The sequence below is a fragment of the Cupressus sempervirens genome, chromosome 8, assembly GCF_028749045.1.
Source record: "Cupressus sempervirens isolate cs-2001-9-10 chromosome 8, ASM2874904v1, whole genome shotgun sequence".
Classification (NCBI taxonomy): domain Eukaryota; kingdom Viridiplantae; phylum Streptophyta; class Pinopsida; order Cupressales; family Cupressaceae; genus Cupressus; species Cupressus sempervirens.
The window spans coordinates 379,808,349-379,829,745 of NC_143125.1; the positions used below are offsets into that span (position 1 = coordinate 379,808,349).

Consider the following 21,397-nt stretch of genomic DNA (forward strand, 5'->3'; position numbering starts at 1 on the left):
AGCCTGTACTTTTCAGTCAAGCTCAAGGGAAGAGACCAAACACCTAGTCGTTTGACCTCTTGGCCCCACCTAGGATTTGGTGCACTTTATGGGGGACATAGTGTTGCTGCCTCTTTGTATTTCTCGCTTCTAATTAAGCCCAAGAACACAGAATGAACAGCCATTGTTCAGCCTTTTGGCCCTAGCCAGGGGTTGCCATACTTGATGGGGGACTCTGTGTTGCTGACTAGATTATTTCCCCTTGATGGATTGGTCTATTTATTGGATTTCTGTGTATTGATTTCTTTTGTTGGGAGGATCAATGTTCCTTTGATAATGATTGCTTGCCAATGATGTTCGATTTGGAATTATTACTTGATCTGCTTTGTATCTTATGACTGATCTGCGCTTTATGAGCAGCTATGCTAGTTGAATTGTTTTCCTTCATTGATTATCAGTCTGCTGATTGCTTATTGCAGATCTTTATATCTGATCTGATCTCTTGCTTTTCACACCATCGATCATTCAATATAGACATCTTCATTGATGATTCAATTTCTAAGGCTGAGAATTTAAGTCCATTTTCTGGTTGATGATTTTGCTGATCTGCTTATTATATAACCCAATATAATTTTTTATGTTTAATAAATGATCCAATTCCCAATGGCTGATTGATGCCCTTCATAAAATGGATCTTCCTCCTCTTATACTTTCAATATTTGGGGCTTGTTATTTGTTTGATGACCACCTTCTGAATATCAATGATATCCTTGAATAATGGTCGGTGCCCTCCTTGAGTGGTCAGCCCTTTGCTGGTAGATATTATTATTACTATGTTTTTTCCTAAAAATCTGGGTTGGCCCCATTCCTTCGCCTATTGTATTAATAGTTATTTGGGTTTGCTCTTTATGACGGGCATGACATGCACAAATCCAAAATAACAATTGGGTTTGATACAAAAGTCCACAGATCTAAAAACAATCTGCAGCAAATTTTAAAAATCACAGTAGAGTGACAACTTAACCATGAAAGTGCAATTGACGAATGATGCTGAATGAAATCCATCATCAAGACAATACCAAACACCTCCAAAAAATGCATCCACAAGTTAGCTTCATGCCTAATCCTCAGGCATGTCTCAGCATATTGGATATTATTATATTAGAAAAGCACACTAATGACAAGTACTATCTGTGATATTGAAGGGTAAAATGGATGATAGCATAGATACAGAACATGTACTTTACTACTAGGAACCTTTGCAACATTACATACTTGAGAATTTAATGATTTTAACTTCAAAAACAACCTCCTTATAAATTGTCACTAACAAGTTACCTTAAGAGGTGCAACCAATTTGGGTGGATCCATGCACTTTAAATGTTCACATAATGTACTATGGCAGAATTATGTTATAGATGTGGGGTAGATCCTCACAATGTAATCACTAACATTCCAACAAGATGTAAATTTGGTTTGAGAGTTGTCAATATTACAGAAGCTCGGCTGTAAACCTTATTTTCTGTCCTGTTATTCATGCACGCTTCTATATTTATAAGCCTTTAGTACCTAAAGTATTGTTCTCCTAGTGCATGCGTGTGCAAGACTACAGTATTTTGTCAACATAATTATTATGCTAGTTATAAAAAATAGTTGTTTAGTTTAAACAACTTATGTCATTTCCTTAAAATACATTTCTACGCAGCATGTACGTGTTGAAGAGTAAATAGGTACATATTCATTTATAGTAGCTTAAATTCATGATATGTAGGTCAACTCAGTAAAATTCAATGAGTATTCTACAACAATAATATCAGCTGGGTATGATCGTACAGTTAGGGCATGGGATTGCAGGTCCCATAGCACGGAGCCTATTCAGGTATTGTCTTTTCATTTCTTGCTGCAACATGGACTCAAACTTCTTTGATTATAATAGCTACTTGTTTTGTTCCAACTCCAAATTATATAGTTCCCACTTTTGTTTGACAGACAATAGACACATTTTCAGACAGTGTGATGTCAGTCTGTTTAACAAAAACTGAGATCATAGCAGGAAGTGTAGATGGCACTATACGCACATTTGATATTCGCATGGGACGGTAAATGCTAATGCAAATAAATCAAGATTCTTAATTTCTCTAAGTAATTGGGTCTGTTAGGATTTTATGAACTTGCCCACTTTTGATAGCTTTAATTGCAGTTTTACACCAGATCTTTTCTATGGTAATATTCTTATTAATATTTTATTGATAACTTCTTTGTTCTAACTTCCTTGATGGAAAGCGAATTTCAGAGAGACAGTGGATCACCTGGGCCAATCAGTTAATTGTATCTCAGTTTCAAATGACAATAACTGCATTCTAGCTAGCTGCCTGGATTCAACTATTCGCCTCCTTGATAGGTATTTTATGTTTGATCCTTTTTTCTAAAGTATCTACTTGATAGGTATTTTATGTTTGATCCTTTTGTCTCAAATAACTACATAGATAGTTACATTTTTATGTATTCTTGTAACTGATATAAATACTGAATGCAGATCAACTGGTGAGCTTCTTCAAGAATACAAGGGTCATGTATGCAAGGTTAGCGCTAATAATCATAACTTATTGACGTTGAGTTGTTGACAAACATACATACAACAATTTTGTTCTTTATTTAAGCAGCCACATTAAAATGTAGTGGGAATATTGACAAATAAAGTATCTTTCGAAATTTTTAATGGGTCATTGGGCAAAATTTGTAGTTTAGTACAAATTAGTCAAAGGTATATTTTTTTCATAATTTCAATGCTTTTCTTCTCTTCTTTTGTTTCTGTTCCATTCATCATAATTGATTGGACAGTAATGGGACAGCTGTATGGAAGAAATAGATTTAATATTCTAATCCGATTTCAATGGATATGAATTCGAAAGAACAAACTCCAGTTTAATTCTTTGCCAATCTGGATGTGTAAGCTTTCAAAAGGCATGGTGGCAATGTGTCTAAAACTTTGGGGAATGCAGGTAATGAGGTTGAGGAAGTATGGATGCAAAAAAAAGATGCATAAAGGTAAGGCTACTAAAGTAGTAGGCACTACGCTATATAGGATTAACAAGTGTAACTGCCCACAGAAACAATTTATACAAAGCTTCAGGAAGTGACAATAAATAGAACTAACTACAAGAATCAACAAACATTTAAATATTCTTGTCAATAGGATTAATTGTAAAAACAATTCGTAGCATGATAAAAATGACCACTGCTAAGCAATCACAAGAATAAAAATAACTAGATTGATTTTTTTAGTTTGTGGTTATAACATAATCATAATTGTTTTCATAGCTGCAAAACAGATTACTTCATATCAGCTGCAAACTCCTGAATAAATAAAAACGTTCAACAACAAATAAATAAACAGATGATCCCCAATAAGCACATTCAGCAATGGTTTCTTCCTTATTTTCCTTTGGTAATTGCAGCTAAAATGTATTGGCTGCTGACGTTTCAATTTACATTAATCAACACAAAACATGTGCAAGCAGATTCACATATAATTGTTTTCAACAAAAAACCCATATATTTTATCGATAAACATGCAGTCCTTGCTAACACTTTATATAGAGAACTCACAGATAGGGCAATTACAACAAACCCCTTATTCAGTGGGGTATATATCAGCAAAATGCAAGAGCAACTGACTAGCATTTCTACCATCCAGTGTTATGATTAAAAATTTGTGAAAAGGTAACTGATGATTTGATGACCACCCAAACATTCCATTGTTAGTACATTTGAATCATAAATGTCAGCATAAGATATTTAGTTGCTGATGACTAGTGTTGATGTAAATAAATTGCTTTTGCACCCTAAAATGTTGCCAATTAACATTATATCCAACAACCCAGCAATGTGAGATACCTTGAATAGATGGGTGAGAAAACTGAAACAAGTCTAAAAGTGTACTCATAATGCGCTGTAATTAACTTCATGACTCAATGGGAAGGTACTTCCCCTTCCTTGCATACAGAGTAGTAATCCTAGCTTGGCTGATGCCTGTGCATCCTATTTTCTCAGCTAACTCAAGGATTTTCTTCCACACCTCTTATTGACCTTGGCATAGTCTACCTATTCTTTCTCTGTTCCATTAGACATAAGACCCAACTTTAGGTTATCTACTCCTGTTGTGGTAAAGTCAATCTCGCTCCCACAATTGCTCTGAACTTTTTCTCCTCCGATTCCTCCAAATTAAGGGAATTAACTACTCTTCTCAACACCTCTTGGCTCTTACTTTGATTACCTTCCAAAATTAAGTGTAATCCTTAAAAATCTTTCAATTCTTCTGTCATGTCTCCCCTTTTTGGGACACTAGGAATGGCTTAAGGGAGCTTAATGAAAAGTTATAAAATGGGTCAATTCTACGTACCCTAGGGATGCGTCCCCGTCTAAAAAGCTAAGGTTTCCGAGACGTGGATGTTCCCGGGATGGGGTACGGGTATGGGACATCCCCCCGCTGTCCCCAGATTGGCAAAAAATGCAAGAGATGTCTTTGATACTTGGGGACATGTGGTAGAAAAAAAGGGGACAGCAGGCCGTCCCCAGTATGGAAAGAGGATGTCTAGACGTTCCCCAACTGTACTAAGGATGGCCGGCCGTCCCCAAGTTTTGCAAAGCAAAAACAAAAAAAATTGAACACGATGATGAAACTTTATGGAAGCCCTCTAGCCTTTGGGCATATTTAGATTTTCAGATTTTTATGATATTGTTCACTGCTAAACTTATATTTAAATAGTTTTGTTCACATATTGATATGCAAATTGACAATTGAGTACTGAAATCGGTTATTATTTCCTAGATGACATTCAAATAGTTTATGTTAGGGTTCTATAATTTTTAAAGGACATGCTTTGTGCTTAGTTTCATATGAATGACATGTATATTTGCAAATTCCAGTGTATAACAGGGATTCAATTTCTCCTAGGGGTACTAAGTAGTGTAAATATTCTGCAAATTTTTTGAATCAGACTTCTATTTCCTTCCTTGAGTTGTTGACAATGGTCTTCTAAGTTCTAAATATTGATGAAGTTTACACTTATAATTCTGATCAGAGAATTATATTCTTCTGCAATAGATCAGTATGTTATTTGCTTGAGGAAATAGCCTTAAATGTGAAATGTTTGAAGAACACTGAATTTCTTTGATGCCGATACAAGAAGGAATAGTCGACTTTGATCTGATATTAAAAGAGAATATCTCTGCACTATCAATTGCTGGATAATGATGCTTGGAGGAGTAGACTGAATTATGTTTGTGTGTCCTTCAAAACTGCATCAATAACCTCCTTAAATGTTGATTCTAAAGGGTATGTCCCTCAAAGGGACGTGTCCCTTCCAAGTTAACAATTATAACCCTATCTAAAATCGGCAATTAGGAGGAGAGTCATAACTTTTGCTAACTAACACAATGTGTTAGATTAGTTAATAATTACCAAACAATTCCTAAAAATCGCCGGCTCTCTAGAAGAGTATATAACACTTGTGATATATATATTTAAGGTAAGAAGGTTTAGTGCAGTCTGCAGTTTCAGACCTATATATTATCAGGTTAAATACTTAACAGGTAGGTTAAGAAAGTCATTATAGTACCTAATTTTGTACAATTATTACTTCCCATTTTCCCTATATATAGCTGTCCCTGTTTGCTGTCCCCCCTGTCCCCAAAATCACCAAATTTTTTTGTCATCCCGGAAATCCCTCCCCTGCCGTTTGCGTCCCTAAAACTTGGGGGAACATGGGGTCCAATTAATATTATTAAGTGGGTTAAAGGTGACAAAGAAGGAAAAGGCGAAAGAATAGGAAAAAGGGGGTCACTATTTTGAGGATAAAAGAGGAAAGATTAATTCATTTGAGTATGATTGGTTTATGATTCAGATTTCAATTTTCTCTCTTGGAGAGTTATTTGGAAAGTTTCAACTTTCATCTAGCTTGAGGAAAACCCTTGTGTTGGTAGACAATGGACGCAATCCCATTGTCCATGGAGACATAACACTAAGTGTTCCATGCGTACTTATAGGTTCTTTCCTATATTTCCAATTTGACTCTATTTCTCTATTTAAGATCGGACTTGATATTTGGTTATTGTATTGCTGATGTATATAACATTTTTTGAGGCATTTTATGAGAATCTAGTGGTTTATATTGTTGGTTTACATTGCATCATTCATTTGTTTATGTTTTGAAAACTATTTTGAGATAAAATCGGGCAAATATCCATTAGGGATATTATAGTGGTATCTGAGCTGGTTTTCTTGCCAGCCTGTGAACTTTCTCAGAGACTATGATATTGCTGAATTTTTACTGCTAACTAGTGTAGGATTAAATATTGTGCTCAGACTTTACTAAATATTATTGATAAATAGGCTTTTTGAATATTATTTTTGAGTTATCACCAGTTATAACATGATTCTTGGTTTTGTTTTGGTTGCCATGGGAAGCAAAATAGTGTCGTGTGATTAAAAGTTATACATTTGCGGACCATCTGATATTTAAAACTAAACATTGGAAATCTTTTGGAAGTAATAAGGGTATCAGTTTATCAGATAGCATTGGAAATAATCTTAATAGTGTGTTTCCATATTTTAATCATTGGGTTTTACTTTTGATGCCTAGTATTAGAAGCTGTTGGGTGGATATTTTGCAACCTATAGTTTTGGGTAAAATCCAGTCACAAGATAGGATGACTAGCCATAGTGTGTGAGATAGAGTCTCTCCAACCTTAAATGGAAGACTTCCTCTTCTCACGATTCTTTGGATCAACTCAAGGTAAGTAAGAAGTTGAAAGATTTTGTAAAGACGTGTTACCAATATTCTTTCCTCTTAACTTTCAGGAAACGATCCACTTACCCATAGAGTGAGTAATGGACATGGTGAAATCTCTAACTACCCTTAAATCTAAAAGTTGTGTAAGAATTTGCCTTAGGGAAAAATAACATTAAGATCAAGAAGCTCAAGCACTAGCACAATATGGACCAATAGTGGATGATCAGAATAACAATAATGAGAATATCATATGTTCATACACACTAGAAGTGCCTGTATATAAAGGCATCTAGAATGACTAGGAGTTAGCAAAGTGATAAACTTCACAACTAAGCATATGTCTACCAAGAGTGGATTATCCTTCATTGAGCGTAGAAGTTAGTGCGATGATGAGAGGATAAGAATACTGAGGTGTATCTCATAAAGAGATGTTGTAGACACCATGTGCTTAATTAGAGTGCGAGCAATTGTGTTGTCTACATGACAACTTAGATGATTATACAAACTCTTGTATTATCAACAAGACAACTCATCTAAGTATGCATACTTCTAGGTGTCTATATGATAAATAATAAAATAATGCATTTAACCTAAGTAAATTTAAGTATAGTGTAATAATGATTAATTATTTATACTAACAAGTTTGAAATGTTGATACCGATAATCCAACACTAACTCAAATGCTAACTGAAAGTGTACCGATTTGGCTTTAAGTCTGGTCATAATTCTATATGAATAAGCTTTACCATTGGGGCACAAAGACTTCTAGAAGTAAAGATAACCTAATTATTTTATGAATCAAGAAAGAGATATAAAAAATAGACAAAACTTCTAGTCTATATATCTCTACAACCGCTCTCAGTCAAAGCTTGGATCCGGTTGCTTTCTAACTCTTTTTATACTCAATTATCAAGAGTGCAAAACAACTTGTGAATCAAAGACAACAAATGCAAATCACAGTCAAAGCTTCTAACTTGCACAAGTAACAATCTCACTCAATCAAAGTTAAGTCTCAATTGATTCTTTGTATTCACTTTCTTTCAAAAAGGCGCTACACAATCAAAGTTATGCTTACACAATTTCTCCAGAGCTCTCTTGCATACAATAAAAGATGATTTTTACAATGAGGGGGGCACTCCTTTATTTAGGCAAAGGAGTTTAGAAAAAGTGGGAGCAACTCAACCAACTTTGACTTGGTCTAACTAACAAGAGAAATTATTGGATTACTGTTTACCGTATGGATAAATAGATTAATGCATACAGACTATATGTCAAAGAGATTACATAATGCTTACAATGATGATTACAATGATAATCCAAAGTTGTACATATACCATTCCGAAGAACCTTCCTGAAGGGGCCTATCGGCTACATAACAATTACCAACGACATCGACTCGTCAGCTACACAATATTTATTGGCGACATCAACAAATCTATCTTGTTGTAGTTAGTCAGTTAATGTATTCTATTTTATTAATCTGTCTCGGATATTTTGTAATTGTCATTCAGAGACGACTTTATCATCCCCCCTAAAAGAAAAAGTCGTCTCTGAACGACAATTACAAAATATCCGAGATAGATTAATAAAATAGAATACATTAATTGACTAACTACAACAAGATAGATTTGTTGATGTCGCTAGTAAATATTGTGTAGCCGACGGTTGATGCCATCGGTAACTGTTATGTAGCCGACGGGCCCCTTCGGGAAGGTTCTTTAGGATGGTATATGTACAACTTTGGATTATCATTGTAATCATTATTGGAAGTAGTATGTAATCTCTTCGGCATATATGCGAATAATAAAAGTACTGCTGTGTTATATGTTTTTGTCTATTGTTTGTATGCATTAATAAACTATTTACCCCATGTGGTAAACAATTACATGTCATTACACATATAAATTGTATTACATGTAATTACACATTTTCATGTAATACATCCTCTTCAATTACAAACATGAAATAAGAAGAAAAAAGACGGAAGAGAAATGAAACAATCCTAGGGATCATTCTGAAGGGCCTTGTTCTTGACGATGTAATCTTGGATGATAACAGGATTGGGAGTTCCTGTATTTTGTGGCACTGCATTGACCTTGATAACCATGATGTTGCGTCTTTTGATAGCCTCTGACTCTCTTTGATGAATTGTCCATTGTTATTTGAAAATTTGATGTGATCAAGCTTTTCTCGCTTAAGTTGTGGTGAATTCTCCTTTGTAGATTGACACATTCTAGAATCTTTGACACTTTGAAAACCTTCTTGATGCTGTTCAGATGTAAACTCAGAATAACTTTCCATCAACACCTTTAAACTTTTTTTTTTTTTGAAGTAAAGTGTTCGGTACATTCCCACACAAACTCAGGTTCTCGAACAACCATTGGGAAAATTAAGATCAAATGAATTGTTGTTTCATAAGAATCAAAACATGTCTTCTTCACTTGATGTTTTCATTCTTTATAGAATTTTGGCATATCTTGGCTTGTTGCAGTCCATCATTGGAAGATATGGATTTTGACTCCATGAGAATATTGGCAAAATGGATCTATGAGGAACAATATATTTAGAGTATTGATTAGATACTCATGGAACATATGCAATGAATTGGATGTGATATAGAAAGTACACGTGAAGGACTAAAATGGGACTTAAGAAGATGGATGGCATGTAAATGTATATGGAAAAAGGATGAGATTACATGTAATCGTGGATGGAGAATGAGATTACATGTAAGTGTGGATGGATGGTGAGATTACATGTAATCTTATATAGAAGTATAATTGCATATGAAAGGAATGGATGCAATGTGCCTTATGATGATGGGAAAATGAGGCAAAGTGAGCTTTTATAGACGTCTCTGAGGAAAGGTGAAGTCCAAGTACATGGGAATACATGCACATGACATTTTTTGACCTTTTAAAAGCATCTTTTAGTCAAAAACGGGTTCTCAAGATGCAATTACATGTGAAGGAATTTTTATATAATCATGACATGCAATTGGGTGCAGAGAGTGAGATGCGTGAAAGTGGGAATGGAGAATGAGATTACATGTACAAGCAAATGATGGATGGAAATACATGTAATCGCATGTGAAGAGTGAGATGCGAAGCACTATGATATGTAATGATGGAGGTAGAATGAAATGATGCACTAGCATGAAATAGTGAAAGGACTTGCAACTTCTTCAAAATGAAGAAATCGAAATTTAAACAAGTAAAACACAAAAGAAAAATGTAACTTTGGCAAAGGGCTCAAACATGTCAACAAGCAAACTACTTCAATATGCAAATTTGAATTTGGAGTTTGGGAAAAAACCAAAAACATGGAGATAAACCATTTCATCATTTTTAAAGGGAAAATGCACTTTTCATAGCATCTAAATCAACAAGTGTGAAGCATCAAGCCACAACATGCATAAAATCAGCAAGATAAGTATGAATTTAATTAGCAAGAAGGAAAATGTCCACTTAGTTGATGATTGTGTGCCAAAAATGAAGGAGAAACAAACTCCAATGCTGAAAAATTCTCAAACAAACTTGGACCTCTTCAACCTTGCAACGATGAATTCGAAATGAGCATCTAATGAGGCATTTCCCATGCATATGCCCAGAAACATGGTCAATAAACACCAAAACACAAACCGATTTTGGTAAAATCAATGAAAGAAACCTGTTTTTGTGAAAAATGTGGTTTCATGAGGACATTGCATGGAGCGATTTTCACCTTAGAATGCAAAAACATGCCCTTAAATGTCATCCATAAGGACTCCTTTGGCAAAAACGTGAATTTTAAAGGCCCAAATCTGGGTTTTTTGTGCAAAACGTGGTTCCAAATAAGGCTGAAATAAAACATTTTTGACATGAATGAGGTTGCCAAATGCATGGAAATGCATGAGGATGCAAAAATGCCTCTTGACAGAAAGATTTCAAGTCATTCCATGGAAGAATCTAAGAGGAATCACCAAAAACGTGTTCCTGGAGGCCAAAGACATGAACGTTTTTCCCTAAGAACCAAAAAACGGGTTCTCAAGAGGGCATTACATGCATAAAAATGTCCAAAAGCACTCTTAGAGTGCTATTACATGTTTTAAAAACATGTATTTGGCTTCTCCAAGTCAAAACACACTCTTGGAGTGCATATACACATTTTAAAAATATGCATCTTGAGCAAAAAGGGGTTCTCAAGATGCATATGCATATTTTAAAATATGCAATATGTGCTTTTCCCATGTTGGATGCACTCTTGGAGTGCATATGCATTTTTTAAAAATATGCTTTATGTGTAGCTCATTCTTGGGAGGTCATTGCATATTTTGAATAAGAGGCATTTACATACCTTTTGTTCAAAAGCTCATCCTCCAAATGCATTTGCATGTTTTAAAAATATGCAATTGGGTCTAGAGAATGAGATGCATAACTTAAGTGACATTAAATAAGCACATGACTTTAATTTTTAAAGCTCACGCTCTAGATGCATTTGCATGTTTTGAAAATATGCAATTGGGTCTAAAGAATGAGATGTATAACTTAAATGACTTAAATAAGCACATGGCAATTTAATTTTTAATGAAATATTACTTAAATAGGCCATAAATAATATTTACACCATTATATTCAAAACATTATGTGCAAATATCAGTTTTAAAGTAATATTTGCTAGAGCATTTGATTTTAAAATAAAAAATTGAATTGAACTATATAGTTAATATAGTCACTTAAGTGAAAAATTAAAAAGTAACTCAACTTAAAAATATAACATAAAGTGCACTATAGTTACTTTAAGTGAAAAATCTAAATGATAAAGTAACTTAAAAATATAACATAAAGTGAATTTAAGTTATATTTTTCAAAAAGTGAATGTCAACTTAAAAATATAACTTGATATGTCTAATTTGTACTGAATTGGTCATATCTTTTAATTGCCAACTCCGATTAAGCCCGAAGATAGATCAAATCAAAGGAAAAATCGAAAGCAACGACTTGAACAAAGCCAAAGGACTAAAAACCAACAAACACACTAAAAAACGAGAAAGGCTTTGAAGGCCTTAAAAATTCAAGCATAGGCTTGACAAATTGGAAAATGAAAAAGACTTGATGAAAGCCTTTAGTAAAAGAGTCCATTACATTAATTGGTTGATCAATACTAACCAATTAAATGATGAATTAGACTTAGACAAATGCAAAACTTATTTGAAAAAGTTCTGTACTGTTACCTACATTTTGTGGTGACAAAATGCAGGACAAAAGAGGTGACAACGAGATTGAATAAGTGGGGCCCTACAAAATTATATGTTTTTGAATTAATTATTGGTAGAGAAATATATGCTTTTGTTTCCATAGTTCGATCTCTTAGCTTCAATAAAGATTAATGTTTTTCATGTCCTACGATTGTTTGTCGTAAACATTGATTTGGGGTTTGTGCAGTAAGGCTAATCGCTTCAGAATTGGAAGGCGCTTTGGGGTTGTGAATACTTGTTTTTTTCTAACATTGTCGTAATTCATGAAATCCTTAAGTAGCTAATCTCTACCACAAACTTTTGCTGTCCGTGAAGCATTGGCTATTTGGAGGAACACAACATCAACCATTCTGTAGAGGATATTAGGAGTGACGGGAGACCTTTCTTCGTTCGAGCTTGAAAATGATTAGAGAGAAATATAGTGGAATACAAAATGGCTCCAGTATAGGACAGGGATGCACATTACAAAGAGATTTATTTGAAACTCACCTTTAAGTTATCAGATTGTGACTCGTTATATGGGAATGCTCAATTTAATATTTAGCACTACATTTAATTGTTTGTCGTGTAGGAAGTTTGAAGAAATTAATTCACCCATGTATTGGTGACAAGTATAGGAGCTAGCTTAAGATTAAGGCTCATTTAATCAAAAGTTTTTATCTTTATTAAGCTGAAACTATCATTATTGTAAGGCAATTAAGTTGGCTTGAGGGCTTGACTCTTCGGTTTGGCGTCAATATATTTCTTGGAACTGTATAGTCATAGTCTATTTCAATTTCAATCATTCGAATTCCTTTGGTGGAGTGATAGTCTACTGTAGAGTGAGTTTGAGACTATATTTAGGAGGAAATATTGTCATGTCCCCATTTTGGAGGCAATTTGATTTAATTAATTTAATTAATTAGGTTGTCCAAAATAATGAATATTTTATGAGGATGACTAATTAATTATTTTAATTAAATAAATAAGTGGTATTAAATTAATTATTTATAAAGTTATTGAATAAATAAATATTAAAAGGTAACTTTATATTTAATTAATTTAATAAAGTGACTTGAATTATAAAATATTTTTTATAAAGTCACTAATAGATAAAATAGAATAATATTCTAGAAGTTTCTGGAGAAAGTGGAGAAAAAGAATAAATAGGCACCCCGGGCTTCATTCTAATCATCCAGATTTGTTGTTGCTGATGTTGATGTTTGTTGATGTGCATTGTGGAGCCTAGGGTTTTTGCAGTAGTCACAACTGGCCATTGAGAACGAAAACTCTCAATTGGTACGCAATTTTGAGGGTGTGAAATATCACTTGAATTATTGCAGCTGGGAGGAAGATACTTCAGTCTTCTATTTGTGCTACATTGAGAAAAAATATTTGAGGTCATTGAGAACGAAAACTCTCAATTGGTACGCGATTTTGAGGGTGTGAAATATCACTTGAATTATTGCAGCTGGGAGGAAGATACTTCAGTCTTCTATTTGTGCTACATTGAGAAAAAATATTTGAGTACAAAAAGCAGGCTGAAAAAGAAGTTCGAAAAAAGCAGGCCGAAAAAGCAGTTCGAAAAAGCAGGCCGAAAAAGCAGTTCGAAAAAGCAGGCCGAAAAAGCAATTCGAAAAAAAAGGCCGAAAAAGCAGTCCGGAAAAAGCAGGCCGAAAAAGCAAAACCGAAAAAGCAGGCCGAAAAAGCAGGTCCGGAAAAGCAATCCAAAGAAAAAAGCAATTCGAAAAAGCAAAGAAAATTATTACAACCATCTACAATAAGGGGCGGCAGCTAGAGAGGCACGACTTGGGCACTTGAGGAGGTTATTTTCTGTTCAGTGGTATTGCAATACATCTATTCTCTAAGGCGACTTCATATGCCAGGTCTGATGTGTATTTTCATAGTTGCTTTTCACTATAGAGTGCCGTTGTAATTGTCATTTTGTATCAGACCTATCATTCATTAATAGATATATCATTCATTTTTACATTCCTCACAATGGTGTCAGCAATCCATGGCTTTAGTTGTATTTAATCATGCATGTGATTAGCGTACTGCTGTAGGGGAGTATTGAAGTTAGATATTTAGTGTTGCATTAGTCTTCATTGGCAGCTGTAGGTGCATATTACTTTACCAGCAATCATCATATTTTGAGATCTTTGTAAATGCCAAGAGTCTTGGCTAACTTAGTATGAATATTGTATTGGATACTCATTCTCAATCAAGGAGATACAATTGCTGGTCATTAATAGTTGTCTTTGAGCGTTAATATATCATTTTTATCAGCCAGTTAGCTTGCATACCAACCGTTTGTTAAAATACCAGTTAGCTGTAGGTGATCATTTTCATGATTAGAACTCGTATATGCATTCACTATCGCCAAAATTAGTTGCATATTTATGTTAGGTCATTGTTTAGACAATTTGGAGTCTTTGTAAGCATTCTCTTAAGGGCAAATCCAAACAAGAATCACTGCAGCAATCTGAAAAGTTATATCAGTTAGATGACCCTTGCTTGCAAAGTGTTTGACGGAATTTCAAACAACTGAAATATAAAGATTTTTGGTGTTTGAAGAAGTTATAACCTATTGGGGTTATTACAGTGGTATCAGAGCTATTGACCTGCCATCCTGTTGGGTAGATTGGACATTGAATCAGTTAGTTAATCATGTTTACTTCAAGTACCTAGAAGCAGTGGGACACGGATATGAAGAAGCTTAAATAAAATTTGAAAAGGTTGGATGAAAGTCAGAAAAGGATGAATGAATTGATGGTTTCCATGTTTAAGAGGACTATGTCACAGAACAAAGAAAAAGAGGAACAAGAGGTCTCTACAAGTGAGGTATCTAGAAACCTCTACAAGGAGTTTGCAGCAGTTGGTGACCAGCATATAGCCGAATCTAGGGAGGACAAAAATCAAACTAGCTTGGAGGAAGATGTTGGGCACACAATACTTCAGGAGGTAGTGGGAATGGATATTACGCAAATTGATAGTAACGATCAACTTGATATTCAAGTTGAGACAATTGTATACAGGTCGTCAGAGGGTGATGTCACAGGTACTCGGGATGGTTTAGTTCCAACAGGTAGTGACTACAACATAGTGGGTTCAGATGATGATTATGAGGATGTTGTTGTGCATGATGGTGGGATACCTGGTAGAGACGAGTAGACATTGAGCATTCATGACTTTGCTGAGAGAGAGTACCAGGCATAGATAAATTCTTCTTCACATGAGGTTGAGGCTGGTAGTACTTCACATGATTTGTCCAGCCAGCTGAAGGTGAGCGAAGACAGTATTGTGACTTCATTATCTCATCATGAGAAGATGCGGGATATGATAGAGGATCACATTCGGATGATTCAGTTACAGGGTAGACACAAGGGAGTTCAGGCAAAGTCTTCTTGTGTTGACTTACAGGCGATTAGGGAAGGAATGGGAACGATGAAGTTGAGTTATTTACATCTTCTATCAGATCGTGACCATCTTCTTAGCCTTGTCGGAGACTATTCAGATGCCTTGAGGAGGAAGGAGGAGGAAGTTGACAAGCTTTCTCACAAGCTTGAGGACACTCAAGCTTCTTTGGTAAATACTCCATTGGCATTACAGGATTGGGAGAGACATGGGAATAAGCATGGCATGAAGTTGAGTTTAGTTTCATCTTGCACTACTGATACTCAGCTTTTTGTGGCAGGCGGATCATATGTGGTCGCTGATAATGTTGCGAGTTCATCTTGCATTCACATCCAGGATACAGGGACAATGTTAGACAGGTGAGGAGTTTGCTTGAGTTACCAGCTGATTCTAGTTTACGGATATGGACTCAAGATTGTTATATTGGCGTTTGGGATTCAGTTGACTGGAGATCTTTATCACTTTTTGGTAGCAGTGATTGTTTGGGTGCTATCATGGATTTGATTAGCAGATTGCATGTGGAGTTAGTTGGTATTGGTCATATTACTCAGGTGAGGAGTTTGCTTGAGTTACCAGCTGATTCTAGTTTACGGATATGGACTCAAGATTGTTATATTGGTGTTTGGGATTCAGTTGACTGGAGATCTTTATCACTTTTTGGTAGTAGTGATTGTTTGGGTGCTATCATGGATTTGATTAGCAGATTGCATGTGGAATTAGTTGGTATTGGTCATATTACTCAGGTGAGGAGTTTGCTTGAGTTACCAGCTGATTCTAGTTTACGGATATGGACTCAAGATTGTTATATTGGCGTTTGGGATTCAGTTGACTGGAGATCTTTATCACTTTTTGGTAGCAGTGATTGTTTGGTTGCTATCATGGATTTGATTAGCAGATTGTACGGTGTTGCCTTTTCTTGTGCCAGCAGCTTGTCCGATGTTGGTATTAGTTTTTATACACCGATGTTGGGCTTTGTTCATATATCAAGTCAACCATTCTTGCTGGAATTTGTTGATGATCTTTCATATTTGGCAGTGTGTACAGATGAGTCCCAAGATCATATTGGCCTTGATGACATCCAGGAGGATGCAGTGGGTAGTTTTGAAGGCTTAGCTTCCTTGGCAGTTTCTTTTGGTACAGAGGAGTTGGACAACAATGCTACAGTTTTTGATACTCCGTATGTTGATATGAGCTTTGGAGTTGATTTGCAGGATATGGATGGTAATACTCTAGAGACCAGTAACTTTGAGGATACTCCTTTAGACAGTGCGTCAGAGGAGGTTTGTAGGAGACAGTCTAGCCAGTGCCATCATGTGTCTAGTCAGTTGAGAGTTAGGGAGCGAGACATTGCTATCGCTTGCCAGCATTTCGATGCTGCTTGTCTGTATGTGTTCATTTTCTTTACCTGTACGGTAAACAACCTATACGGGGAATTTGGGGTGATTATCATGGAAACCAATGGTATGAGAGAATGAAACCTATTGCATGCAGAAGTAATGAATTAAGTTTGGATTCAAAGTTGTTGTGGAAGGAATATTATGTGTCGGGGGTATTGATCACTACTGCTAGTATTATTTTTGAGATTCAAAATGACATATTCAAGTGTTACCAATAGAAGTTGCGAACCACGTGGCTTCAGGAAGATGACGGTTACCAAGGCTTCATCAACAATTGTTGGAAATTTATCTTGTAAGGTGGATGTTATATTTGAAACTCCAAACATTACCGGTAGATATAGACATGAGCAACAAAGCTAAAGTTGGTAGTTTGAGTGTAATACATTTATAGAAACAAGCCTATACATTGCAACTATATTTGGGATTATTAAAATTATACAACGTTAGGAGTAAGCATTACCTATCCCCAACACAAACAGAGGAAATATACTGTTGCGGGATTATTGAGCCGACCAATATGTCTTGATGTGCTAAGAAACCTTATTCAATTTTGAGAAATTTGAAACTATGGATGTGGGGAAAGTGTTTCATAATTGGCAAAGTATAACATTAATGTTCCATTGAAAAAAGGGGGTGGACTGATTACTTATCTAGCTTCCTTCTGACGGGAATAAATTTTATGAGCTTCATATGCAGATGATGACAAATTAGATAAATGTGTCAAAAAAATTCTATTCAAACATCTTGAGCCACGAGACTTGAGACTGGTGGTTTCAAGTGAAGGGGAATGAATCAAGCCTAGAGTAATAATCCATGGGGATTTAAAACTAAAGTACCAGATATATATTGTTTGACAACGGGAGGTGTATAGTTTTAATATATGCTCCAAAGATTAGTGAACTTAGGAATTTGCACTAGGAGACTCAAGACAAAATTTTTGGAGATTGGGCATGATGTTGACTGATACTACCTTGCTATGTTTGATGCTGCGTGAGTCTCCGTGGGTTGTTCAAGACAAACTGTGGCTACTGGAAATTGGACATATTGACTTTTCAGAATCATCGACTTAGGGGAAAGGTCACAATTAATGTTCTCATCTCTTACTTTTACCAATTGTTATCATATTTGGAGTCTTGGAAGTGGCAACTTACTCTGCAAGGCAACTTGTGCGATGTAAGTTTGGTGATAGAGTCAAATGTAAGTGGTTTAAAATTTAGTACTCTGCTGTTATTATACAATCTCCTATGGATTGTCATCCCTTTTGGAATCTTATATCATATGGTAACTAAAAGAGATTCCCAATTCATTATTTTAAGAAGTGCAAGATTAAACTTTGAAATCTATATCAAACCGGTAGTGGCTTGGATCTTGGAATTTCAAACAACTTCAGATCCAAACTCTAAATCCTGAAATTCAGTTTCAGTCTAAATCAGCAAATTATTTAACTGATCCTTTAGAGTACTATCATGGGAAAGATACAAGATCTGGATAAAATCAGGAAAGATATTGTTTAGCTACAAGAAGTAGCCTGAAATTCCCAAACCGATATAAGGGCATAGATCTTTGACATGTATGAGGAGTATAACAAATTTGTTCCACAGGTACACAAATAATTAACCTTCATTTATTACATGGATTTCCATCCAAAGCTTCAAAACAAGATTGATATGGCAAAAAAGAAGTATTTTGAATTTGCCTAGGAGCTCCTTGCAAAATACAGGTGCAAAAATTTGTATGAGGTGTTTTCAGCAGACCAAAATTAGCTTATAGGTGATCTTGAAAAAGAAGGGCAGTCAACTACCACTGATTTGCAGCCTTCTCATGATCATGTAGAAGATGTTACATAGGGTACAAGTCTATTGGTGGGTAGTATTGAGGTAGAGGTTTTGTGCGGGGCTGTAGTCACTAATACTGTTGATGGGCATAGTGATAGCAAATTGGGGGAGACTAACCAAGTAGTCCATGATGAGGACTCAACATCTTTTGAGAGTCCTGAGGTTGTTCTTGATTCAGACTTAAGGGTCTCAACATATGGTATGGATTCTTCTTATGACAAATTTAATTGTGATCACAATGTTGTCTCTAACTGTTTTTCGCAATTGGGTATAAACAATGGCATTGATGATGTGAATATGTATGATGAACAACTTTCTCCCACCTCATATGTATCTCCTTATTTGGTGAGTCAAATGAAAGTAATCGAACATAAGATTATTGCAGGTCAAACTTTGATGACATTTATGGGATGTTTGAAAAACACCTTTGTTAGGAATAGATGGAGGAGAGAGAAAGGAGAGTTAAAGAGGATTTTCCACAACTATTAATAATACAAGGGCTTAAAACTATGAATTCAGATTGCCTACATCTTCTTTCAGATTGTGTTCATCTCTTTGACCTTGCGCAAATTTACTCGGAAGCATTGAGGAGGAAGAAAATAGAAGTAGATGTTTGTACATATGAGCTCATGAATGCCAAGGACATCCTTGAGGCTACTTTAGTGGCATTTCATGAAGCAGAAAATCAGATTGCTGAGTTGAATCATAAATTAGATTTGACACACTCCAATTTAGGCCAACATTTAGATATGACCGTTGAGGAGTTTGTTAGTGATGACAGTGTGATGATTGATTAGGTTGAGCATGATTCATGCACTTCTAGTGGGTAGATTGTACCATATGTTGAGTCTTTGACAAAGGTTGAGATTATGCAGTGTGATTGTAGAGTGAGGTGTCAAATCACTTTTTGTTCGATCCACAAGTAGAGATTTGATGAGGCACAAATATGGGTTGACTTAAAGATTGTATCATCCATTGTGGGATAAAGGTCTTCTATCTTCTAAATATGGTATTCGAGGCTGCAAGTTTTTGAATCTCGTGGTGATGGGAGATAACTCACAAGGGAACCAACTAGTTTTTCACTATAAGGATATGTATTCGAGTGTGTTGGTTTCTTCTATGTCACAAGGGCGTCATGCAGATATAGGTTTACAAGGTGGTAATGGTGTCTGTTGTTACCAGCTAGGTTATATGTAGAGTCAAAACATTTGTAGAAATCTCGTACAGTTTGGATGTATTTATGAGATTGTAGATTACTTGAGTGGTTTGTATCTCCTTATAGATGATGGATGTGAGAGCGGTTTGCTTTGGGACCCGACTATTGACAGAGTTAGCAGTATAGCTTGACTGGGATTCCATTGACGAGCTTCACTTATCCGAGTATGGTGATGATGAGGTCAGAATTGTGCGACATGAGTTTGATGATTTGCTTGGGCATGTTTTGATTTTGAGGGATTGCTCTTGTGTGCGAAAATTGCATAGTTGGAGTGGTGTTTGTCCTTATACAATTTATGGAGGCAAGACAAGATGACTTTTTGAGTCAGTCTCTTTTGAGATGTTTACTCTTGCGACACCTACTATTAATCACTCTACGATTTCCTATAGGGTGCTATGGTTTATGAGGTAATTTGGTAGATCTTATCCTTATCATGGGCACAAGTATTATAGAAGTTAGTGGCTGATATTAGGGACATCACACAGGTTTTTATCTGCGATCCAAGGATCATAGTGGTAGACCGATTGCATCGTAATTTTTGGTTCCACAGTTTGGCATATCTTGATTATATAGTTACTAGTACGAGCTATGGAGCGCCTTGAAGATAGACATGGGACCTTGGTATTGGATTATCGGCTTATGATTGCTTGAGGGAAATAAATCTCGAGGGAGGACTTGTCATGTCCCCTTTTTGGGACATTCGGAATACTAAAGTCAAATTCATAAAATATTAATTTTGGCTTAAGGGAGCTTAATGAAAAGTTATGAAATGGGTCAAATTGATAATATTAAGTGGGTTAGGTGACAAAGAAGGAAAAGACAAAAGGACAGGAAAAGGGGATCACCGTTTTGAGCATAAAAGAGGGAAGCTTCATTCATTTGAGTAAGCTTGGTTTATGATTTAGATTTCAGTTTTCTCTCTTGGAGAGTCATTTGGAAAGCTTCAACTTTCATCTAGATTGAGGAAAGAAATCCTCATGTTGGTAGACAGTGGATGCAACCCCATTGTCCGTGGAGATGCCACACCAGGTGTCTCATGTGTGCTTACAGGTTCTTCCCGATATTTCCAACTTGATTTTATATCTGTATTTAAGATTGGACTTGATATATGGTAATTGTATCGCTGATGTATAATGCAATAACATATTTTGAGGCATATCATGAGAATCTACTAGTTTATATTGTTGGTTTACACTGCATCAGTCATATGTTTATGTTCTGAAAATTATTTTGAGATAAATTCAGTCAAATATCCATTGGGATATTAAATCTTTTCTCTTCCTTTTCCATGTCATTGATTTCCATCTCTTCTTTTTCTTCCCCTCCCTTAACCTCCTTATCAACCATGATAGGAGCCTTATCGCCCCCTATAATCTCTTCAACTTTGTTTAAGGTCAAATCCAAAGTCCATTTAGATTGCTCTCTTCCATTCTCAATATTCCATGATTCCCATGTTACCACCCTTTTCATTTCTTCTATTTGATGAAGAATGTTTTCCAAGGTTTCTATATATTCATCCAACTTGATCTCTTCCTTGGAGCTCC

The 21,397-nt window shown here is 35.5% G+C and overlaps 1 protein-coding gene across 7 annotated transcripts in view; it reads left to right on the forward strand.

The window, feature by feature from the left end:
* LOC149542888 (Transducin/WD40 repeat-like superfamily protein) overlaps nt 1-21,397 on the forward strand; it is a 233,109-nt gene that overhangs the window by 117,894 nt on the left and 93,818 nt on the right. For all 7 annotated transcript variants that reach the window (XR_016355550.1, XR_016355551.1, XR_016355552.1 and 4 more), the window contains exons 3-6: nt 1,751-1,858; nt 1,969-2,078; nt 2,273-2,380; nt 2,516-2,561. Coding sequence is in view for 3 of the 7 variants with exons in the window: in XM_089797809.1 (XP_089653935.1) it covers nt 1,751-1,858; nt 1,969-2,078; nt 2,273-2,380; nt 2,516-2,561 (372 nt within the window). In the remaining 4 variants the exon portion in view is untranslated. The remainder of the gene's footprint in view (nt 1-1,750; nt 1,859-1,968; nt 2,079-2,272; nt 2,381-2,515; nt 2,562-21,397) is intronic.